This window comes from Ascaphus truei, chromosome 5, assembly GCF_040206685.1.
Source record: "Ascaphus truei isolate aAscTru1 chromosome 5, aAscTru1.hap1, whole genome shotgun sequence".
Taxonomy (NCBI): Eukaryota; Metazoa; Chordata; class Amphibia; order Anura; family Ascaphidae; genus Ascaphus; species Ascaphus truei.
In genome coordinates, this window is record NC_134487.1 from 97,929,580 (window position 1) to 97,953,690 (window position 24,111).

The 24,111-nt window shown below is 44.8% G+C and overlaps 1 protein-coding gene across 3 annotated transcripts in view; it reads right to left on the reverse strand.

Annotated features, from left to right (window-relative positions):
* The window catches only part of LOC142495164 (cathepsin E-A-like), a 31,974-nt gene that overhangs the window by 5,082 nt on the left and 2,781 nt on the right, over positions 1–24,111 (reverse strand). The window contains exons 1-6 of one of the 3 annotated variants that reach the window (XM_075600267.1): positions 13,828–13,899; positions 13,184–13,361; positions 7,026–7,143; positions 2,417–2,535; positions 1,076–1,275; positions 633–755 (exon numbers count right to left, since the gene is read on the reverse strand). In XM_075600267.1, coding sequence (XP_075456382.1) covers positions 633–755; positions 1,076–1,275; positions 2,417–2,535; positions 7,026–7,143; positions 13,184–13,361; positions 13,828–13,883 — 794 coding nt within the window. In that variant the 5' untranslated portion in view covers positions 13,884–13,899. Of the gene's footprint in view, positions 1–632; positions 756–1,075; positions 1,276–2,416; positions 2,536–7,025; positions 7,144–13,183; positions 13,362–13,827; positions 13,900–24,111 lie in introns of those variants that run through there. The other 2 variants (XM_075600268.1, XM_075600269.1) reach the window with 2 other exon arrangements.

Consider the following 24,111-nt stretch of genomic DNA (forward strand, 5'->3'; position numbering starts at 1 on the left):
ATATTCTATTGCAACAACGCCTTGCAATGTATTTTTTTTATTTAAAATCAGAGACAGAACATGAAACACAGACAGAGCTCAGTGCACATCCAGTGAAACCTATACACCGTACAGTGCCTAAATATATATGTATAGATATCTATTAAATAAAATGGTCTTTTAGTTTAACATTTTGGCCAAAGTGTTGTAAGCCCCTGAGCCACTACACAGCAGACCACATCTCAAGGGTCCCTAACACTAATATAAATTCTTAATAACCTGTGCATTACCAGGAAGAATGATTTATAATAAATCTGTCAAAATTAGTTGCATAGTTCTAAGTCTGATTGAAGCTTTTATTAACCTGTACATTACCAGGAAAGCACTCTGTATTAGATTTGTCACAATCACACTGCAAGCAGGCAAGTTCCCCTGAGAGTGGGAGATGCTATGGAGTGAGATTTTAACCACTTAAATGTGGGAGGGGGTGAGCTTCAACAAGATAGGGAGAGCCACCTTCCAATCAGCTAAAACCAGCTGAACAAGATTTGTAAAAAAAAAAAAAAAAATGTATTTTTTTATCAATGTGTAGCAGGCTCCTTTAGGATTAAACTGACGATGCTGTAAAACGAATCTTTTATACAAGCACTTACTTTTCAAGTCTTATTTGCCAGTAGCCCTTCTCTGTGACGGGAACCCAGTGAATGGAACCTTTATACAGTGAGTGATCTATCCCTCCCAATATCAACTCACCCCCATAATCAGTATCTTCATCTCTGAAAATGAAGGCAGAAATACACGTAACAGAAACGGAACATTTTCAAGTTGATTAATAGGTTAATAACGGGACTGAACTGTTAGACCCTTCAATTATAATTGGAATTTATGGCATAACTGAGCTAAAGCATGAATAGGGGAAAATAATGTACCCCTGTGTAAATGTATGTGTTGCATAATATTGATGAGTATCTTCATATGCCCCTCATTGCCTCCCCCTCTGCTTCACCCTGTTAGGGAAAATAGGACTCAGTGTGGCCCAAATCTGCAAAACAGGCATTGCTATTTCCTCAAGTAGTGAAGAGGTTTAACCACCAACCTAATCAAATGGAAAGAAAACAGTGGTTTTTCCACGAGTCCTTGCTCTAGCATCCGGTCGAATACTGGGACAGCATCAGCGACAGCTAGTGAGGGGTATCCCAGCCCCAGTACCCCATCAAACTGTGCAAGAGCAAAGGTCATGCCAGGCTCCAGGATGGACTCTCCAAAGTCCTGACCCATGATGGACATGTTACTGATCTGCATGGGAACAGGACATAATGCCAGTGTGGCTGATTACTTGTTACTGACGAGGATGCAAATTCATTGAATGGACATTCCAGTCTTGGTTTTCTGACTCTACACTGCTAACGTCATATTAATGCCATGGTTAGAACTGCTGTGGTCATCCATGAAAGAACGCCTACAACAATGATAGACCATGGGGGGGGGAGGGACTATGTGCAGTATCCACGGGGACTATGTGCAGTATAAAGTGTCGCTATTAGGGATTTTGTTATTAAACAGACACAATTTAGAGCAAGTTATTAACTATGAAAATATTAGCAAATATATATTTATTCAATACATAGAAACATACTGTAAAATGCTTGACATTTTGGTCCCCATTGAGACTTTGCTGTAGAAGCTTTGATTTGTTAAAAAAAAAAGCAGATGTATCAAGGCAAAAGGGGTGCAATTTGGGGGCAAAAAAACCTGCAATATATGTGTCAAAAAAATCAATATGATTTTTTCTTTGGTACATCTGGAACAATGTGTTTGACCAAGGATTGCCCAACTTTTGCCTTGGTACATACAATATGCACCTAACTCAACAAAATACTGGGGCATATGTATGAAGGCAAAAGTGGAGAAGTTCTTGGGCAACACACCTGGAAAGTATGTATCAAAGAAAACCATCCCATTGAAATGAATATCCTTTTTTTCTTTGATACACATAGTGCAGTTATTATGCTCACACTTTTCCTCCATACATATGCCCACTGTGCCATTTCCGTACCAAGCCTTGGTCTTGTCTGGAACTAGCACCCATCACTTAAGTCCTGCACAAGGATACTTGCTGCTGTCCTGATTCGTGATCATTTTGATTGCGGTGTGTTGTGTTTATGGGCGGAGGTTGTTAAAATGAAATGTATTTATAATGTAAATACTAATTGAAACCACAGAGGTTTTAGTTCTTAAAAACAATTAATGAATATTTATTTTCATTGTTATTGGAGAAGCTGCCACGTCTCGCCCCGCAGGACGCACACAAAGGCTCTACTGGCCCCTCTGGCAGAAAAGGTGTGATGGAACCCAAAGGGTGTGTAGTGTCCCTCTCTCACCAACTAGTGCTGGTAATTACTCATTGGCTTGACAGATAACAGAGAACATTTCTTACCACCAGAGTGTCTTTACCCGCTATACCTAAAAGTTGTCCTGTGCCATAGTGTATGGAGAAAGGCTTCCCATCAGGTTCATAGGAAATGGATTGAAATGACTTAAACTTCTCATGTACTCCTACAACGAAACAACATTTGGGACACTTGGTTAAGTGCAGTATTTCTAACGTGTATATACTTGAAAACGAGAGGTAACTCTCAATGTATTACTTCCTGGTAAACATTTTTATGTAAATAACATATACAGAAAAGAAAAGGGCGTGTAGGGGGACTTGTGTACTTGGCATTGCAAATGACTTTTTTGGTGCAAAATAAACTTACAGGAATCTTGTTTTAAATTGCGTTTGTGTATAACATGTACTAACCGAAAATATCTCCATCTGCGACTTCAGCATCAAAAAGGATCATTCTTTTGCTTCATTTTTTTGGTGCACAGAAATGGGCTGAGATGTAAATGTTATATGCTCAAAAATAATGATACTGTGCACTAAAAAAAAATGGAAAGTGCATCAAAATCGTCTGTCAAGTTGAACTTGGCGTACACACGAAAAAGTCTCTTTATAGTGTTAGCGCAAACTTAAGTTGCTATGTATCAACCCCAAAAATTATTTGACGCCATACGAATGTTACAGTACATTATAAATGTTAACAAACTGTATTATTTACAAATTACGGCTACTGCAAATAATATGAATACAATAACTGATATTTACTAAGACTAGTTATAACTAAAAAATACACATCATTTTGTTTTAATTTAAATGGTGTGAATCAGGTGAGTAACATGCCAAACTGGGTCAAAATTCATTTCATAGAACAAATGATGCTGGAATGTCAGAAAGTTTTATAGACTATATACTGAGATTATATGTTCAATGTTTTCTGCTTCAAAATATCAGCATTAGGTTGGTACTACATACTCATAATACTCATAATCATAAAATGTGCATCGCAGGTATGAAGAATCTATACATATGATGCATCATTTGTTGTTTGAAATGATTTTCAGTGCGTCGTGTCATGTTGAAAACCAATTGAAATTAAAACAGAATTATGTGTATTTGTTTATTTACAACTAGTGTTACATATAACATTGCACTAATAATTTATATTTACTAAGAGCCATACTGTGGAAATAACACATGTTGATAACCTATATAATGAGACACCCCTGCTGCAGATACATATTTCGGTTGATACATAGCAACTTTATTCTGCGCAATTAAAGCCCAAATCCACAGAGCTCTGATAACTCAGGACACATAACGTACTGTTATCAAAATACTTCACTGACGTTATGTTCCCTGATTTTAACTCAAATCTACAAAGCTCATTATATGCAAAAACAACAGTCATTAGTTGTCTCATTAGCATGTCAAATTAGCCCTGCCTGGCGTTAGTTTACAATAACAAGGCGTTAAAGCTGTTTTACGCCTGTGGGCCTGTTACTCCCATGCAGACCCTGAGCAGGTGTTAGATAAAAGCAGAAGAGGAGAGGAAAAGAACCCTTGAAATAACGATATGCTTAGTTACATCATACGTAACGGTGACCTCACACACGACAAGACCCTATAAAAGGGAGAAGGAACGGCTCAATGAGTAAAGACACTGACTGGCACTGAGAGTTTGAAGCAGGGGAGCCTGGTTCAATTCCTGGTGTTGGCTCCTTGTGACCTTGGGCAAGTCACTTTATCTCCCTGTGCCTCAGGCACCAAAAAATTAGACTGTAAGCGCCACGGGGCAGGGACCTGTGCCTGCAAAATGTCTCTGCAAAGAGCTACGTAAAACCAGCAGCGCTATACAAGAACGTGCAATTATTATTATAACAATCCTATGTGAGGAGCACCACCTTCAGCTGTGACCTAAATAACACCTCGATAAGCCCCTGCGGTCGCTGTAACAGAGCTCTGCGGACAGGCGTTGTTAGAGGGAACCCATCTTTTGCATTTCACCAGCACTAACGTCTGTTACAGTTAATGCAATGCCCGGCCCCAGCAAAAACAGCGCGTCAGTCTGTGTTATTGAGCTTTGAAGAGTCTCGTTAGTCAGTAACAGAGTTTGGTGGATTTGGGCCAAAAAAAAATCATTGTCGGGTTTACGCCAGGTTAGCAGATGGTTCTGACGCACTTTCTCCTCTTTATGGGCGCACAGAAGCGTTCTTTTTTTAGTACATACTGTACCATTATCATCTGAACGCCCAGCGCAGCCATTTCTGTGCGCCAAAAAAGAGAGAACTCCTTGTTGAGGTTGCTGGCGCAGATTGGGACATTTCAGGTTAGTACATAGGTGCACACAAGCTCAATGTTGCACTTCTGCTTAGTGCATAGGCCACTTCGTAGCAAAATAACAGATCCAGTAGTATAGATCAGGGGAGCTCAACTCCAGTACTCAAGCACCTCCAACAGGTCAGGTTTTCAGGATATCCCAGCTTCAGCACAGATGGCTCAATCAGTCCCTGCTTCAGTACAGGTGGCTCAACCAGTCTCTGCTTTAGCACAGGCGGCTCAATCAGAAGCCCAGTCTTTGACTGAGCCTCTGATTGAGCCACCCGTGCTGAAGCTGGGATATCCTGAAAACCTGACCTGTTGGGATGGCTTGATGGCTAGAGTTGGGCACCCCTAGTATGGATGCAGGATGACGGGATGCATGGCCACAGTTTACCCACAAACTTTAATATGAAACATTTGTAAGTCTCCTAGCTTATGCTGACAATGGAAAAATTTCTGCCTATACTTAAAGATGTGAGAAATATTTGCCTAACTTAACGAAGTATGCAAGATTTGTCTTTTTTTCTGAAATCTGACAGTTTTGATCCAAAACGTTTTATCCAGGCCCAGAAATAGGGAGAGGGGGAAAGAGGGAGGGGGAGGGAGAGAGAGAGGGAGAGAGAGAGAACGAGACAACGAGAGAGAACGAGAGAGAGAGAGAACAATGTCAGAGTTTTGCAAATGTTTCACTGAATTTCAAGTAATGCAAAATTTGCAAAATGTACTGAAAATGTGCAAAAAAAATCACAAAGGATTTATATTATAGCAAAACTAATGATGTTATCATGTTGAAACTAGTATGAACATTTTTAATAAATATCAAACTGAGCATTGAAATAATTTAGTGTACGCAACCACTAATGGTAGATAATGGCTGCTTTATAAATGAATAAATAACGTCATAAGGATGATAAAAACTGAGCCTCTCTGAGAGCTACCAGCAATCTGCCAGGGATGTCTCCTCAGGAACATTCCCCCCTTTACTTGTTGAAGTATAATGGCAGCGGCACTCCAGGTTGTTGAAAAAAAAACGTTTCAAACAGTGTTTATTTTACATTAGATGAACATAATGCCAACATTTCATTTGTCCTGTGCGAGAGCGTCATCAGGGACAGGCTCAGCTGCACTGTGTTCTTGTAACATATAAACAGTTTGTCTGTTCTTCATCAGGCTGGAGTGCTACTGCCTCCATTGTTCAATACCTTCTCTTTCAGGGCGGGCGCGGTGGAACGCAGAATGTAATCATTGTTATTTACAAAAAATAATAACAGATTTGAAACTATTGTGAAATGTGAATAAACGTGTATATTAGTGCGCATGTCCAAGAATAATTGACCCCCCCCCCCCCGGTCCCATCCTCACGTCAGAGTTCTTTGCCTTTTTTCTAGACAAAAAGCACTGCTTATAACCAGCTGCCAGGATATGCAGAGGACACAGGTGTAGATGTAACACGTTTGTATCTGCTTCTGTTTTCCTTGATATTAGTAGCCATGAAACCGATAAAAATGTCATTAGTGTGATTATTGTGCTTGTTACTCTCGGCCTCCGGGGCCTGTGTCGGCCTCAGGCTTTGCGGGGCCCCAGGCGGCATGCTGGCAGCGGGGCCCCCTCCTGTAAAAAACAAGTTACGCTGAGCAGACCCCCTCTGGCAACGTCACGTGCATGTGATGTCACATTGCCATGGCAACACGTCGTCATACTGTACGGCGCAGCATCGTTTGATTTCGGTCACCATGGCAATGTGGCGGAACAGGAGGCGGCCTGCTCTGCAAAAGGTAAGAACCGTCTTACAGAGCGCGCGCGCACATACACCACCCCTCCCCCCCCTACCGGTCTGGGGGCCCCACGCTCCCTCCTTGTGTCAGCGCCGGGATCCTTCTGACCAGAGGGGGGGAACTGGAGAAGGGAGGGGTCCTAATGCTCCCTCCTCCAGCTCCCTCCTCTGGTCGGGCAGAAGTTGGATACCGGCGCCTATGTGAGGAGGGAGAGGAGGGAACGCGGTGCCCCCTACGGCGCGGGCCAACGGTGGGTGCCTTGCTCGCTTTGCCCTCAGGCAGCAACTTCAGGCTCAGCAGCATCATAAGCCCTAATTTATAAGATAACCGTGGCTGAAAAACGCCTGCTCTATAGGTGCCTATCCACAGTGCTACGCTGGAGTATCCTATGGCTTCAGGACTTAGAAAATATCTGACAATTAATGGTGCTGCTATAGGACGCTGACCTCATCCGTTCTAGTTGGCCAGGTGAGTCATTACATGTCATTGGCTGACGTTCAATGCATTGAAGGGGTGAGACAGACATGAAGTAAATGAGGACATAATAAGTATCTTCTGCATCTTACGGCATGCTTCACTGATGCAGTAAGCTGATGGGACCCAGAAATTGGAGGAGCCCGTGTCGAACACCACGGTGAAGTTCTGAGGTGGGGTTCCAATGCCGACCTCGCCATAGTACTGAGCCTGAAAAGAGACGTCCGTTATGCACACACCTCTATATTAGAAAATGTATTCAACTATGGTATAGAGCAGGGGTGGCCAACTCCAGCCCTCAAGAGCCACCAACAGTTCAGGTTTTAAGGATATCCCTGCTTCAGCAGAGGTGGCTCAGTCGTTGACTGAGTCGCTGATTGAGCCACCTGTGCTGAAGCAGGGATATCCTTAAAACCTGACCTGTTGGTGGCTCTTGAGGACTGGAGTTGGCCAGTCCTGCTATAGATTGAGTAGTTTCTCAGGGACCCTTCGTCAGGTTTTCCAACCACAATACACAACGCCATTAAACCCTCCGACCTCAGTGAGAGCACCTGGAGATGCTTTGCAAGGTGTTATTGGCCATTCTGGCACGGAATGGGTTAAGACGCAGCGCTAATTAGTTACATACTTTGGAATGACAATACAGTGAAATCATGTGACTTTTCCTACTATTTGCTAAATGTTTGTTCCATAATATCTGACGTTTCTAAGAGCCACACTAAGGGCCTCATGCAGAGAGCAGCGCTATTTAGAATTGGAGAGGGGGAATAAAATTTAGCTTTATTGAAGAGTTTTTTTCTCCATATGCAGAAAGGGCATAAAACTGCATTTACAATCCTTTCTGCATATGGAGAGTTTCAACCAGCGCTATAAGCGCTGTTGAAACTAGTGGGAAAGAAATCGTTTTTTTTTTTTTTTTCTCCTCCACCTGCCGCGGAGCGCCAGCTTCTTGGTGGAGAGGAAAAATGTTGAAAATCGCACCATTTTTTTGGCGCGAACAGCCACTAGATGGCGTTCGCGGCTCTCTGCATACGGCCGTTTTAAACACTGGAGAGATTAGGATCTCTCCAGCCGCGCGGCGAGTTTCAAGAAAAAAAAAATGGCGCTTTTTTTAAAACTTGCCATTATCTGCCTTTCTCAAGGCAGAATTCGCCAAAACATGCCGCTTTCCCTGTTAGCGCTGCTCTCTGCATGAGGCCCTAAGTGTGATGGGTTAAACCTTTTTGTTCAGGAAATAGCCAGGTGTAAGTATTTGTAATTCTGTTTGACATTTGGAACATGTTTATTACAACAGGGTCCGCTGCGAGGTCACTCCTTATCCTGTTATCTCCACCCTACTGATCAGACTATCAGATTTATACCCCCCAGTCAGAGAACCGACTAGGGCAGGGGTGCACAACTCCAGTCCTCAAGCCCCCTCAACAGGTCAGGTTTTCAGGATATCCCAGCTTCAGCACAGCTGGCTCAGTCAAAGAATGAGCTTCTGATTGAGCCACCTGTGCTGAAGCAGGGATTTATTGGGCTACCTGTGCCGAAGCAGGAACATCCAAAAAAACTGATCTGTTTGGGGGGGGGGGGGAGACTGGAGTTGAGTGCACTTGAACTAGGACAAAGAGAGACTGGTTAACATTCAGTGAGACTAACATGGAGAAATGATAAGGCAACTAAAATGTATCTTATGTTTCAATGTACATTGTTTACAAACATCTAAAAAATGATTTAAAAATACATACATATGTCTAATTTGTTTTTTTTTTAAATACATTAGATAACAGGTTTAAGCCAATTAAAAATATCACTGTTTATCGTGCAGCTAGAGGAGCCGGCGACACAGTGCACAGGGAGCTATATACAGTAGTATTACCCATCACCGACTGATAGTGGGAATTTAATGGCCGTGATTACATTTACTGGTGATGTTCACAAGTCTATAAGCTTGAGTGGGCTGCAAATTTGTCAAGAAGTGTGAATTCACCAAAGAGCGCTTCGTGTTTTTATTTATCTGAAAACAGCAATGTTTTACAAAAAATTTCCCTAATTAAAGAGCAAAATGTCTCAACTTTTCAAAGTTCCCAAAAGTTTTGACAGAAGTCTTGCAAAACTCCCACAAACTCCACATGTTCCTCTTTATAATAAATAGATAGTAATATGTTTTTTTACCACCTTTGTGGACGACTTTGAGCTGGTGGTGAGGGATGTTTTTACTTTTTACAAATGTTGCCGGGTCTTTTTGCGACTCATTTGCAGGAAACAAAGGTCCAATTTTGATCAAATTTGATAGAATGTTCTGCGCCTCTTTGTCCACTAGAAGGTGCCTCTCGTTATAAGGTACTCAAGAAATTTATTAGAGTGACATTGAAAACTTGAAGATCAATGGCTGATTTAATCAGTGTGGTATAGGGAATTTATCACCAATTCTTTTTTATGAACTCTATATATATACATATATATATATATATTTATATATATATATATATATATATATATATATATATATATGAGTGCAGGGGTGCTCAACGCCATGCCTCAAGTTCCCCCCCCCCCCCCCCAAAGGGTCAGGTTTTCAGGATATCACTTCAGCACGGGAGGCTCAATCAGAGGCTCAGTCCTCTGATTGAGCCACCTGTGCTGAAGCTGGGATATCCTGAAAACCTGAGCTGTTGGGGGGGGGGCTGGAGTTGAGCACCGTTAGGTGTGTAATATAGCACGTGTGCGTGCGCTACCGTGCGTGTCAATTTTAATTGTCTGTGTTAGCCAGACTTTTGTATACTTGGGGCGCGCGGGCGCACGGCCGTGAGCGGTGACGCTGCAGACCAGGGAAAATACAATAAAATTGTATTACAATAAAATACAATTGCTGCCACGCCGCGAACCAATCACAGCGCGTCCTAACGCTGTGATGTCAGAGCCACGCCCCCTAACCGCGCGTGTCACCGCTTGCACCCTAGCCACTATACGTGCACGTGCAACGCTGGGCGCGCGCCCGCACGGCGCTGCAGCGAGGACTATATAACAAGCCTTAGTGCGTACAAATAAATACGAGTGTAGAATGATCTTTGCATGGACTGCATGGTATGGTGCCTTGATAAGAGGTGGTAACGTGCTTGTAAACTCTTATATCCTACATTGACCGCGGACCTGAAGTGTAACTATTTATATGTGCCCAGTGTCGGAGGCTGGGCAGGCCCATAACTGGCAGTGATGCTCTGATAGCTTTCCCTGGCTCAGGCAGACTGCCCCACCTCTCTCCCATGGCAGCACATCATCTCTTTCTCTCCTTTCACTTTTAACATAAGAGAGAATAGAGAAGATGAAATTGAAGATGTAAAACGGGAGTCATTTCCTTTGCTAAGCATTCAGAGGGGGTCAGGTATGGGAAAGCTGGCGCAGCTAACCCTTTCACTGCCAGGGCGGGGGCCTGCAAGGCACTGAGGGAGACGTAATGTATATGTTAGTTTCTAACATTAAAACCCAACATAAAAAAAGCATCAAAAATGTGTGTTCCATTACTGAGCGGGTTTATTATATTGTTTTATTAATCAAATAACATAAATGGAAAAAAGTCAGACACTAAAACAGTGCACAAGAATGTTTGCTGTAAACCAGGGGGGCTCAAATCCAGTTCTCAAGACCCCCCCCCCCCCCCAACATGTTTTCAGGATATCCCTGCTTCAGCACAGGTGGCTCAATCAGTCCCTGCTTCAGCACAGGTGGCTCAATCAATCCCTGCTTCAGCACAGGTGGTTCAGAGGCGCAGTCTTTGACCTAGCCTCTGATTGAGCCACCTGTGCTGAAGCAGGAACTGATTGAGTCACCTGTGCTGAAGCTGAGATATCCTGAAAACCTGACCTGTTGTTGGGGGGGTAGGGGTTGGGGGCTTGAGAACTGGAGTTGAGCCCCCTGCTGAAAACTCTCCCGCGATGGTTAGGAGGTTTCCTGACTTTATTATATATTTACTCTAGCTGAAGGCTAGTAGAAATTATAATGGTTATAAAACTCTCAATGGAATATATGAATCAATGGATAATATTTGCTTAACGTGGCACGTGCAGGCGTGTATTGTTTCTGAGGACTGGGAGCGTAGCATCGCTGCACAGCACTATTTCTAATCTTTTTAAAATAGTTTTACAGGTTTTTTTGTTTTTTAATAGTTTTATAAAAATAAATATAAAACCTGGACACGTTTCTGACGGGGGACATTTCTTATTTCAGCTCGACCTCTACTGCTCTGATGACCTAGAAAAGGCTCAATTAGAACTTATCCGATTGCTTTTTGCCCTGTACAATATCCGTGGTTGAGGGCAGAAGTTGGGAGGCTATTTATAGTGAAGTGTCCCCGGTATCTGGTGCAGACAGAGGAACATTCCTCCTCTAGATACCATGCAAAGGAGAAGCATTTAAACCTGTGGTGTTACAGACAGCAAACAGTGCTAGTATTATTGTGCCCTTTAACCGGTTCTAAGCAGGGACGCCTCCGTTCTTATTGTATGTACAGAAACCTTCTTCCCAAAGAGAAATGGAAATTTTTTGCACACTATAGAAACTTGAAAGGTAGATAAGTGTGTTGTGCACTTCCGTGTGACGTCTGTCTCTCAGTGCCTCATGCACTTCATACATTTGATATGTTAGCTCAGGGGTGCTCAACTCCAGTCCTCAACTCCCCCCCCCCCACGCTCCCCCACACCAAAGGTCAGGTTCTCAGGACAGAGGGCTCAATCAACGACTGAGCCTCTGATTGAGCCCCCTGTGCTGAAGCAGGGAAAGATTGAGCCACCTGTGCTGAAGCAGGGATATCCTTAAAATCTGACCTGTTGGGGGGTGGGGTGGGGTGGGGTGGGGGCTTGAGGGCTGGGTTTGAGCAATCCTGGGTTAGCTGAATGATTCATGGTTGCTCCATAATGCACATAACTAAGTGACTTGGCAGAGAAGGATATACAAAATAAATGAATAGTATTGAATCCACTATAGGTCTCGCACATCAGTGGAAGAAATGTGTACGTAAAATTGGCTCATAGGTGTATTTTTATCAATGTCCTTGCAGTGGATTTTGAAATATCCCAAACTCTCTGGACAAAATACATTATACGTTCCTGACCTGCGCCATTCGCTCTACATCTCCCTTGCCCCCATATCCCCTACATGCTTTCTATGCCCCCACATCCCCTACAAATCTCTACTTCCCTACAACATCTCCTGCACTTCTTTCTTGGCCATATCACGACTCACGGCTTGAACAATCTACCAGAGACTCTCAAAACCGCTTCCAGGTTAAGTCATTTCAAGACTTCAGCTGTCTCACATTTTAATCTTATCTGTAACTGCTTCACACGTCGATAATCTTATTATCTCTAACTGTCCTAAAATGTCTCTAAATTGAATGTATAAACTCTGTTCATATAATGTAACCATGTACCTGTCACCATAACTCTGTGCCCAGGACAGGCTTGAAAACAAGAGGTAACTCTCAGTGTATTATTTCCTGTTATTGAGGTAAAAAGGTGATCCAGGGCACAGTGCATTTCAGCAGAAAAAAGAAATGTATTATGTCATAACACGACGTTTCGGGCCTGACAAGGCCTTTATCAAGTGACCGGCTGCCAGTCAGGCCCGAAACGTCGTGTTATGACATAATACATTTCTTTTTTCTGCTGAAATGCACTGTGCCCTGGATCACCTTTTTACCTCAATATACATAACTGCTACAGATAGGCTATCCCTGAACAGGTGCACGGGTGCCAAACGCAAGTATCCTTTATTTGCTATATCATTGTATAGGTGTGCCGTACTCTCTCTATTATGTGCTTATTTCCTGTTACAACATTTTATAAATAATTAAAAATACATCTCTTATGCATCACGCTTACATGTACTCCTCTTACATATATATCTTACATATACACCTATGTGTCTAAGGACCCCAATCCCCCCACATGACCTTTTTTTCAGCTATAAACTCAATGTGATCACCATCTCCAGTAAAGTCTGCTTCTCCCTACATGTTAGTGCTGTCTGTGTCTCTTTAGTAAATCATGTATGTTGAAATCTTCCTCTTAATTCTTTTTTTTTTTTAATGTACTGGACTATACATGTGACCCAACACTTATTAACCCTTCCTGCACTTGTACATCCTGAAAAGCGTTGGTTTGAAAGTTTCGATATGTAATAGGCTTCAGTTTCTTCCAGCATTGGAGACAGTAAATTATTTCGAAGGCATAACAAAAGATGCTACTTACATACAGCACTTACGTACATTCATATAATCGTAAAGATTTTCGGAAACTGATCCAGTTCTTGACAAGTCAGACGGGGGAAAGCACTGGGAATACTTTCGAGCGAAAATGTCTGCTTGGTGATGATTCCAAAACTCTGCCAGCCCATCTCTTTCCCAGAGTTGTTGCCGAATTGACTTCATTTTCACCAAAGGAATCCTAAAACAACGCAGGAAGAGCAGTGTTCTAAAAGCTCTATTAGGGAGCGTACTGAGCTACAGGGCTACATGAGCCTTCTTCATATAAAAAAATAAAGATCACAGAAGGAGAGATAATGATGCAACAACATCTATAAAGAGCCGTTATGTTGGTGCACACAAAGGTGTTACTATCTGTAAAACAGGAGATCTGCAAAAGAGACTTTTCATCTGAAAATCACATGTAAAGCGCTATGAAGTTGATTTCCTTAAATGGTACTAGAACCTTCAATAAACTACATCTCTTCTGGAATAATGTCATCCTAGAACTATAAATACTATAGTAGAATTGGCTATGGAGTATAATTCCAAATAGATAGACTTTTATTTAACCACAGAGGCATCTTAATACTGTGTAACCCCTCCCTGCTGAAAGGCTTAGTTTAAAGTTCCTGGTATGTCATGCTAAAGCTGGTTGGTCCCCTTACCTGTGTAGTGCTGTGGTAATATGAATACAGACCGCAAGTACCAACGGCAGCTTCATGGCTTCCCGTGGGTCAGTTTCGAATGACTTTGAGGTTCCCCTTTGCTTTTGTATACTCGACCAGGTTACAAAATGCTTGTACTCAGGTCAATCAATCACAGTGGGTCATTGGCTTGGCAGTGATTTCATTCAATATTCTGGGAATTGTACTTTGTGCATATGGATCTCACATTGATATGAAAGATCTTTTTTTTTTTTGCGCTACAAAAACCTGTGTGCGATTCTTTATTTAACATTCAATTCCACATAGCAACATTTCTTGTATTTGCAATAAAAGGGGAATCGCCAGCCATATATAACACCTTGGAACATGTTTTAGACTTACAACAAATAAAATATCACTTGTGAGCACATTCACGTCCCTGACAGGTGCGCAACTCTGCTTTCCCCATTATCTCTTAGCAGACAATGCTTTCGCTGCAGCCACGGATTCTGGGTAATGACATGCAAATAAGCACTCAGCGTCACTTTGTGCTTCATATCCATTTTAGCATTTAGCATACGCTTATGCCTGTCGCATTAGGCCTCGTCCAGGGTGAGACCGCGCTCGCTCGCTCGCAAGCTGCGCGATCAAAACAATGAAATTCAATTGTAGCGTGGGGAAGCGCGATGCGTGCATGTGAGCATGTGGAGGCGCGATGCATGCATGTGAGCGTGGGGAGGCGCGATGCGTGCATGTGAGCGTGGGGAGGCGCGATGCGTGCATGTGAGCGTGGGGAGGCGCGATGCGTACATGTGAGCGTGGGGAGGCGCGATGCGTACATGTGAGCGTGGGGATGCGCGATGCGTGCATGTGAGCGTGGGGAGGCGCAATGCATGCATGTGAGCGTGGGGAGGCGCGATGCATACATGTGAGCGTGGGGATGCGCGATGCGTGCATGTGAGCGTGGGGAGGCGCGATGCATGCATGTGAGCGTGGGGAGGCACGATGCGTGCATGTGAGCGTGGGGAGGCGCGATGCGTGCATGTGAGCGTGGGGAGGCGCGATGCATGCATGTGAGCGTGGGGAGGCGCGATGCGTACATGTGAGCGTGGGAATGCGCGATGCGTGCATGTGAGCGTGGGGAGGCGCGATGCGCGCATGTGAGCGTGGGGATGCGCGATGCGTGCATGTGAGCGTGGGGAGGCGCGATGCGTGCATGTGAGCGTGGGGAGGCGCCATGCGTGCATGTGAGCGTGGGGAGGCGCGATGCGTACATGTGAGCGTGGGGATGCGCGATGCGTGCATGTGAGCGTGGGGAGGCGCAATGCATGCATGTGAGCGTGGGGAGGCGCGATGCATACATGTGAGCGTGGGGATGCGCGATGCGTGCATGTGAGCGTGGGGAGGCGCGATGCGTGCATGTGAGCGTGGGGATGCGCGATGCGTGCATGTGAGCGTGGGGAGGCGCGATGCGTGCATGTGAGCGTGGGGAGGCGCAATGCATGCATGTGAGCGTGGGGAGGCGCGATGCATACATGTGAGCGTGGGGATGCGCGATGCGTGCATGTGAGCGTGGGGAGGCGCGATGCGTGCATGTGAGCGTGGGGAGGCGCGATGCGTGCATGTGAGCGTGGGGAGGCGCGATGCGTGCATGTGAGCGTGGGGAGGCGCGATGCGTGCATGTGAGCGTGGGGAGGCGCGATGCGTGCATGTGAGCGTGGGGAGGCGCGATCCGTGCATGTGAGCATGGGGAGGCGCAATGCATGCATGTGAGCGTGGGGAGGCGCCATGCGTGCATGTGAGCGTGGGGAGGCGCCATGCGTGCATGTGAGCGTGGGGAGGCATTATGCGTGCAGAGACACATTTTTTAGTGTGTGTCGCGCTTGCCCTGTTCACTTGCGGGGTTCAGCCAATGAGGGCAAACCGCTCAAGTGACGTCACAGGCACGCCCCCCTATGCGAGCAACTAGCAGGCCAGGAATCGCCCGAGCAACATGAGCGCCTGACGTCAAGGCGCTCGAGCACCAGCGCGCTCACTTTAACCCTGCACAAGACCTTACACAGCTTTTCAGCACAGCATGGGTTAAAAAAGTGCATAGCCAGTTAACCTATTCACAAACAGCTATTTCCACCTTTTAGGTCTCATAGTGTGAGGATGGTTATACTTGCTAGACTTACAAAGATGGGCGTAACAGCAAGATAACAGAACTCGCACAATATACAATAAGTACTGCTTGTTTTAGAGTCCATATCTAGCTAAGTGTTTAGCTAAATCCTAGCCATGACCATAAAACTTTAACTTCACAATGATTTTCTCCATTAATGAAGTGGAAGGGTCCCAGCAAGCAGGATGCCAACTGGGGTACAAATAAAATACTTTCAGATCATGATATGGGAATGTGAGTCATATTTTGTCCTCAAGCCCATTAAGCTACCAGGGAGAGGACAGAAGACAACCAAGGACAAGATGAGTTCACCCTGCTGGGGAACCCTGAAGACGTGAGCCAGAAAGGTCTCTGGGAGGGGATCTCAGGAGGTGGCATAGCTGGGCCTCGTAACCTGAAAATTGGTAAGGTGGACAAACAAGTAGAGATAGTATAGGCCTCCAAAGAGAACACAGGTTTTATTTTGTAATTTTATTAGTTAGTATATCAAAGGGCAAGAAGCCCAAGTTATGTTTTACTACAAATAAATATAGGCCGGGTTACACTAGGCGACGATCAGTTGGATCAAGGTCCCATACCCCACATTGGAGCTTAATGAATCTCTCCCATAAAGTTTCATTTGTGCGTCAAACCTACAAGAAAAAGCACGACCCTCATAGATAAAAGGTGACACAGGGGACCTACAATTGTTACTATGTAACGAAAATGTATACACGTAGCACTCTACAAAGTAAGGTCTACCAGACTGTAAATGGTTTCATCTTAAGGTTAATAAGACTGTCGTAGTGTATATATTAAGATTATTGTATATATTATTAGATATCATTTTGAAATCTTCGGAATTATAATTATGCTGTGGAAGGAGTTGATTTGACCCAAGCAGAATCTGACTGTGTGATCCGGGGTTAAACTATTAAGTTTGTGGTTTCATCTTTTCTCTAGTCAGTTTAGTGATGGGGAGGCCATAGAAATAGTTTATATAGTTACTTACATTTGCAATCAGGGGGAGAAAAACTGGTCTAAAAAAAATATATATATATATATATATATATATATATATATATATATATATATACTAGCTGATATACCCGGCGTTGCCCGGGATGTAAATCCGTAATAGGTAGTATTAGTTATAAATAGGGGAACAATAGGTTGACTATTTGGTGGAAAGGTTGTATAATGATGTTGAAAAGAAACATGGAAGAAAATGTAATACGATGTTGTTTTAAAATGGGTTATTGTAAACACACCACAGTACAATGTATATTTTGGTGACCTAAGTGATGTAAAAATGTGAGGGCAGGGGTGGGAAGGCGGGGTGGGTGGGCAGGTAGGGGGAAGGCGGAGGTGGGGGGTGGGTAAGGCGGGGGGTAGGCAGGGGGAGGAAGGGCGGGGAAGGCAGGGGTGCGTGGGAGAAGGCAGGGAGAAGGCAGGGGTGTGGGGGGGAGAAAGCGGGGGAAGGCAGGGGGGAAGGCAAGAGGGGGAAGGTGGGGGTGGAGGGGGGAAGTCGGGGGTGGGTGGGAGAAGGCGGGGGGAAGGTGTGGGTGTGGGGGGGGAAAGCGGGGGAAGGCAAGGAGGGGAAGGCAAGGGGGGAAGGCAAGCGGGGGGAAGGCGGGGGGGAAGGCGAGGGGGGCGGGGATGAAGGGGGGTGTCACTGTGTCTGTCACTGTGTGTCAGTGTGTCTGTCAGTGTGTGTGTGTCAGTGTGTCTGTCTGTCAGTGTGTGTGTCAGTGTGTCTGTCTGTCACTGTGTGTGTGTCAGTGTGTCTGTCTGTCACTGTGTGTGTGTCAGTGTGTCTGCCTGTCACTGTGTGTGTGTCTGTCTGTCACTGTGTGTGTGTGTCTGTCTGTCACTGCGTGTGTGTCTGTCTGTCACTGTGTGTGTGTGTCACTGTGTGTGTCGGGGGGAGGCAAAAATGGAGCTGCGGGGGCAGAAACGGAGCTGGGGGGGGCAGAAACGGAGCTGGGGGTGCAAAAACGGAGCTGGGTGGGGGGCAAAAACGGAGCTGGGTGGGGGGCAAAAACGGAGCGGTGTGGGCAAAAACGGAGCTGGGGGGGGCAAAAACGGAGCTGGGGGGGCAAAAACAGAGCTGGAGGGGGCAAAAACAGAGCTGGGGGGGGCAAAAACGGAGCTGGGGGGGCAAAAACCGAGCTGGGGGGTGGGCAAAACGGAGCTGGGGGGAGGGGCAAAAACGGAGCTGGGGGGAGGGGCAAAAACGGAGCTGGGGGAGGGGCATAAACGGAGCTGGGGGGAGGGGCAAAAATTGAGCTGGGGGGGGGGGAATACTCAGATGTCTCAGTTAAGCCCCCCCCCCCAGCAGCAGCAGCAACAACAGCCGGCACCACCACCATCACCAGGGAGCATTTCCTCACCTCAGTCAGCAGCAGCAGCAGTGTGGCCGGGGGTTGGGGACCCCTGGGTTACAGCGCACTGGCCAATGAGAGCTGTGGGGGGCGGGACACACAGGGGGGCGAGACACACCACCTAAAGAGAGCCGTGGGAGGGCGGGCGGACAGACGGACCAATCAAATTGTCTACAGACACTCACAACCAAGATTTTCAGTTATATATATATATATATATATGTATGATCAGGAAGGTGACCAGGATAATAGTGGCTGAGGTGACACACTGTGTGCTAGTCAGGCAAGTGGCCAGCAGACTTCCCATATTATGGATAGACAGGTAACCTAAAGCAGCCCAGAGATCTTAGGTAGAAAGTCCCTGTGGCTGGATAAAGAGCATCACCTAGTCCAACACTCATTAGAACCTTCACCTAAGGTAGACCTTCCCCATCTCTCAAAGACAGGGCCCCCATCATGAGGGAAAAGGGGAGCCTCTTGGTGGGTGAAGTTGTTTATTGTTCAAGCTGATTTGTTCGTGAAAGCTTTGGTGATAAAAGAAACGTCACATTTCTTATATAAAAGTGCCTGGAACCTTTTTCCATTACTACCTCGCTCACAGTCCAGTCCAAGAACTCAGTATTCCTACTCCAGTTAGCCCAAACAAAGACTGTATTGCCACAACCCCTGAAACGACGTTAGGAGTCAGGTATGTCCGTCTGGTCCGGTAGGTAACATACAAATAACCAAAAACACAATTTAAATCATTCTCATCTCCAGACGTCTCATTGACCTTCGCTGCACCCACAGATTTTTTTGCTTTTCCAATGGTTCCTCCCTTTATAAATCCAAACTAGATTTGTAGGCCCAAAAGACATATTATTACCACTTATTTATAATGAGCCAACATATTCCACAGTGCAGTACAATGGGCATGTGAATAGAATAACAATAACATTACAACATTAACCCCTTGGCTGCCAGAGGGGCCTGCAATGCACTGGCAGCAATATATATATATATATAACATTTTATATATAAAATGATCAATCTTAATAAATTACATAAAAATGACATTAAAAAAAATATTCATAAAAACACCAGCGGGGGAAAAAAATGTAAGCGACGCCCAAGGTGGAACGTTGGTGTCAACCCACCCTCCTGGGAATCATTGTTTGCTGCTTTCATAATACAGGATGATGTTTTTCATGGGCTGTAACACTGCCAACTAAAACGTCCCCCCAGGGCATTGTGACCTTTCCGATAGCAGACATCTGATAATGATTAATGAATTGTGTTCCCATTTATGTTCAATTGATGCAATAGTCAGAGGTTTTTACACTTATTTAATCATTATTTATTTTCCAAGCTTTAGTTGCAGGAAAATAGGTTATGTGTTGGTATATGATATAATAAATAGTAACTTTTGATTGGTCCAAAGGGGACGAAATGACTCTATGGCACATTAAATTAAAAAAATAAAAACACGGTTATTGCCCTTTAACTATTTTGATTCATTTTAAGGTCAAAGAGTATGATCACAGAGCAAAAGCAGCTCCAAGTTGACAAATGGGGTAAAAACTAGTGGTTTGTACTGGCACCATTCATATATTTATTCATATTTATGTGTTCCAAAAGCCACTTATTGGTGCTCTAAAGTGTAAAGGAGCAGAGTAAGATAATATGAAAAAATATTGAAAAAGCTCGAAATGTTCTCTGTCGTCCTTTTCTTGATAGCATTGTGCATTCGTAGAATAGTACCTTATATGCTGTAAAACAAACAGTCCATGCACAACGTCTACAGGGAGAATGGAAAAGCTGCCCTCGCTGATGAAAGCAAACGGAGTCTCTATGAAAATGGTCCCAGATATTCAGCATCTGGACTTATGGGAACCCTTCCTTATCAGGCTTACTCGCACTTTTTGGAGACTGTCGAAGAGTGTCCGGTCCAAGGATTACAACCCGGCTGCTGACCGAAGCACAAAATAAATGTGATAAGAAAAATAAAAAATAAAACGTGCACTGCATAAAGAACTGAGAGGGCTAGGGTGTCAAATACATTGGTTAGCCAGTTTACAGATTACAGAAAAATAATTACATTGAGAATTACAACTCGTTTTCAAGTATGTCCTGTATACAGATGTTTGTGACGACAACATTAAGAGTATTACAGCTACAAGTATGTTTAATCTTAACAGTGTGTCCAAGGGTCCAGTAACACCATAGTGCCACTGGACCCCCCAGCACTTCCGTGTCATGGGATCACTCCTTGAGCGATCCCATGACATGACCTGTGCCAAAGTGGAGGGGTCAGCCTGATCTGCCCCTAGAAAATGGGACAAGTGCCCATGACTTACCCCAGTATGTCAAAAGAACTCCTGGTTGCCAAGTCCATAGAAAAGGCACTTAAAAAGTTAACGTAAGAAACAGCAGCAGTCTTGAAAGTGCTTAAATAGATGGCAAGTTTTAAGCGACTCCAGTAAATTATTCCAGAAGTGAGGTATTTAAATATATATTTAAATAACATATGCCATATTTACGGTGTTATTCCCTAAGACACTGGAAGGCGCCTTGCTGTCCATTCACCTGAATGTACTATACGGTGTCTTCCTACACCGGCAGGTATCCTGCAAAACATATGAAGTCATCTTAAGTTGTGTCCCAGGATACCAAACGTAGCCGGAAATACATTGAAAGATGATTTGACAACAGAGAAGTCCAGTAATAGTCTCCTACCTGTAATGTAGCCAGCAGATGTTTTACACCGTATATTGTATACCTCAAAAAGTCATTTTCATTTGTGGTGTAATCTCTGTAAAACCGATGAATTTTTCCTTACTAAATGGTTTCTCGGCTGTATATCAAGTGATACTTATCTACTCACCCAAATTATATCTTAGTGCTGATTATTCACATAGAGATGCAGCAACGAGTATCCGAACACTTGCCTGGGAAAATCTGGGGCAATCTCCCAGTAATGCTGCAACATTTCTGTGACATTTCTGCAGACAGACTAATGGCCCATCGGATTAACACAGTGGGGGGTCCCTGGCAGCCTTATTCAGTTTGAATGGGACTGCCGGGGACCCCCGCTGTGTTAATCCGATGGGCCATTAGTCTGTCTGCAGAAATGTCACAGAAATGTTGCAGCATTACTGGGAGATTGCCCCAGATTTTCCCAGGCAAGTGTTCGGATACTCGTGGCTGCATCAAGTAGCATATGCAGAAGGGCTTGACAAACTATCGCTATTAGGGAGACATATGAAACAGGGATGTAAGATTCTGACAATAACAGCTGAGAATAATGAGTGTAAAACAGAGGAATGTATATATTCTGGAATATTATAAATTAGACAGGGAAACGAGGATGACAGTATTTCTCACAACGGTGTGACTGTCTGCGTACTTTTATGCGTGACTGAGATATTTCTAACATCCTGGCAAATGACTTCAATATTTTTATGATTCCTATAAACATATTATGTAAACTGTACAAACGTTCAGTTTTCTAGAAACAAATTATTTAAGATATGCTAATCTTTGCAGCGCCAGGGCGGTCTGCACTGCATTGCACAGATAGGGTTATTGGAATACTTTTTGCATTGGGATGGGTTTCTGACTCCTCCAGCAATCAAGAGGTTACAGATATGAGTTGGCCTACAGCCTGCTATAATAGAGAGGCACACTTATCCCAAGTCTTACATACTTACATAGTTACATATAGGATGAGGTTGAAAAAAAGACATGCGCCCCTCAAGTTCAGCCTCCGCTAAATTTAGACGACAGATACTTGATCCTATATTTGTACTTAAGAGTATATTGATCCAGATTACGGCAAACACAAAACTCCAGTGAAACATCCAATGATGTTTCATAAGGGGAAAAATAAATTCCTTCCTTAATCCAAATAATGGAAATCAGATAACTTCCTGGATCAGCTTCCTTCCCATGTTTACTTATTTGGTATATCCCTGTATACCTTTCCTTTCCTTTCTGGATGTCTAACCTTTTTTTTGAAGTTATCTATTGCAGGGGTGCGCAAACTTTTCCCCGTGCGCACCCCTACCTGCTCTCCTTGGCACCTCGCGCCTCCCCCCCCCTGCTCGACCCTGGCGTCAAATAATGCGTAGTCATGTGATGTCACGTCGCCATGGTAACGTGATGTCATGTGACCCCGCAGCGTCATTTGACGCCGGGTTACCAGGACGACGCGACGCTGGAATGGAAGGTAAGTGTATTATAGAGGCCTCGCGTGGTCCTGGGGGGGAGAGCGCGGGACCTCTATAACAGCGGCGCGCCCCCCCCAGAAATTCTAGTGCCCCCCAGTTTGCGCACCGCTGATCTATTGTATCTGCCATCACAGTCTCCGTGGGTAGTGAATTCCCCCTTATAACTGCTCTTACTGTAAAGAACCCCTGACCTCGGAGCCTGCGAGGAAGCTCCCCCTCTGATGCCGCCCCCCCCCCTAACACATTAATAAACACACGACAAAAGGTCTGGAGGTTCAAGGGCCCCGGCTTTATTTACACAAATAATATTAAACCTTGGTGAGTGCTACCTCTGCCAGCGTGCTCTCCCACCCGGGTAAAGGCCATTGGCACCCTAAACATGGCCCGCACACCCACCAAGCCGGGCGCCCGCTGGCCCGGCTGTTAAGCGATACTGGGCTCAGGGAATCACGCACAAATGAGCCCTGCCCACTCGCTCCCCACCCGAAGGCTTTAGGGGTTATCTGCACCATAGAGCCCCCACTGGCAAGGTTACCGTGCACTCCCCCCCCCCCCCCAACAACTGCTGTGACTAAGGCAACACCTGCCTTTAAAAGGTCCACCTCAGGTATGTAAAACATCAAAGTCTTTCTTTTATCCACATTCTGAAAGGGGGGAAAATACAGCACACACAATATAATTAAATTCTGTCACGTTTATCACACAAAGGGCCGGGTGGGCGGGAGTTCCTTCCTGTGCCTGACTGCCTTCCCCCTCCCCCCGTGGCATGGTGGGAAGAAAAGGGGGGAAGGGGGAGGGGCGCGCATGCAGAAGGGAGGGGAAGCAGTATCTGGCCGGCCGGGACGGCAATGCGCATCCTAGCACTACAGGTGAGGGGACACCGCAAGGGGTGGGGGTTAGGTGGGAAGAGGAGGGAGCCTGGCCCCAGCGGTCATGAGCCCCGTCGCTGAGGGGCTCCAAGCTGCCTTCCTTTGTTAATGGTGAAATCTCCTTTCCTCCAACCTGAAGGGATGACCCTGAGTCATTGTCATATATAAAAGGTAAATAGGGAATTGTTATTCATGAGAACACAGGATCCAAGGACTGATGGACACATGTTGAGTTTACCAGGTAGCATCTATTAAATAGGGAGGAATAAAATAAAAAAACACGTTTTCCCATTAGGAATCTTTTATATTTCAGTGTGAATGAAATCTGAGGACTTCAGGACACTGGAACTTTAATTAGTATTGACAAGGGACGATATTGTGGTCTGTTTGGTGTTTTTAGTGTATTTTTCAGTTCTATTTCTAGTTTTCACTATCCTAAAGGAATTTAATATTACTTATGGCAGTGTTTCCCACCTCCAGTCCTCAGGGAACCCCAACAGGTCAGATCTTAAGAATATCCCTGCTCCAGCACAGGGGGATCAATCAGCGGCTCAGTGCTGGAGCAGGGATATTCTTAAGACCTGACCTGTTGGGGTTCCCTGAGGACTGGAGGTGGGAAACACTGACTTATGGTAATTCTCCTTCACCCTTTAGAAATATACACATAGCACTAATGTCTATAAAAATACCAAAGGATGGGA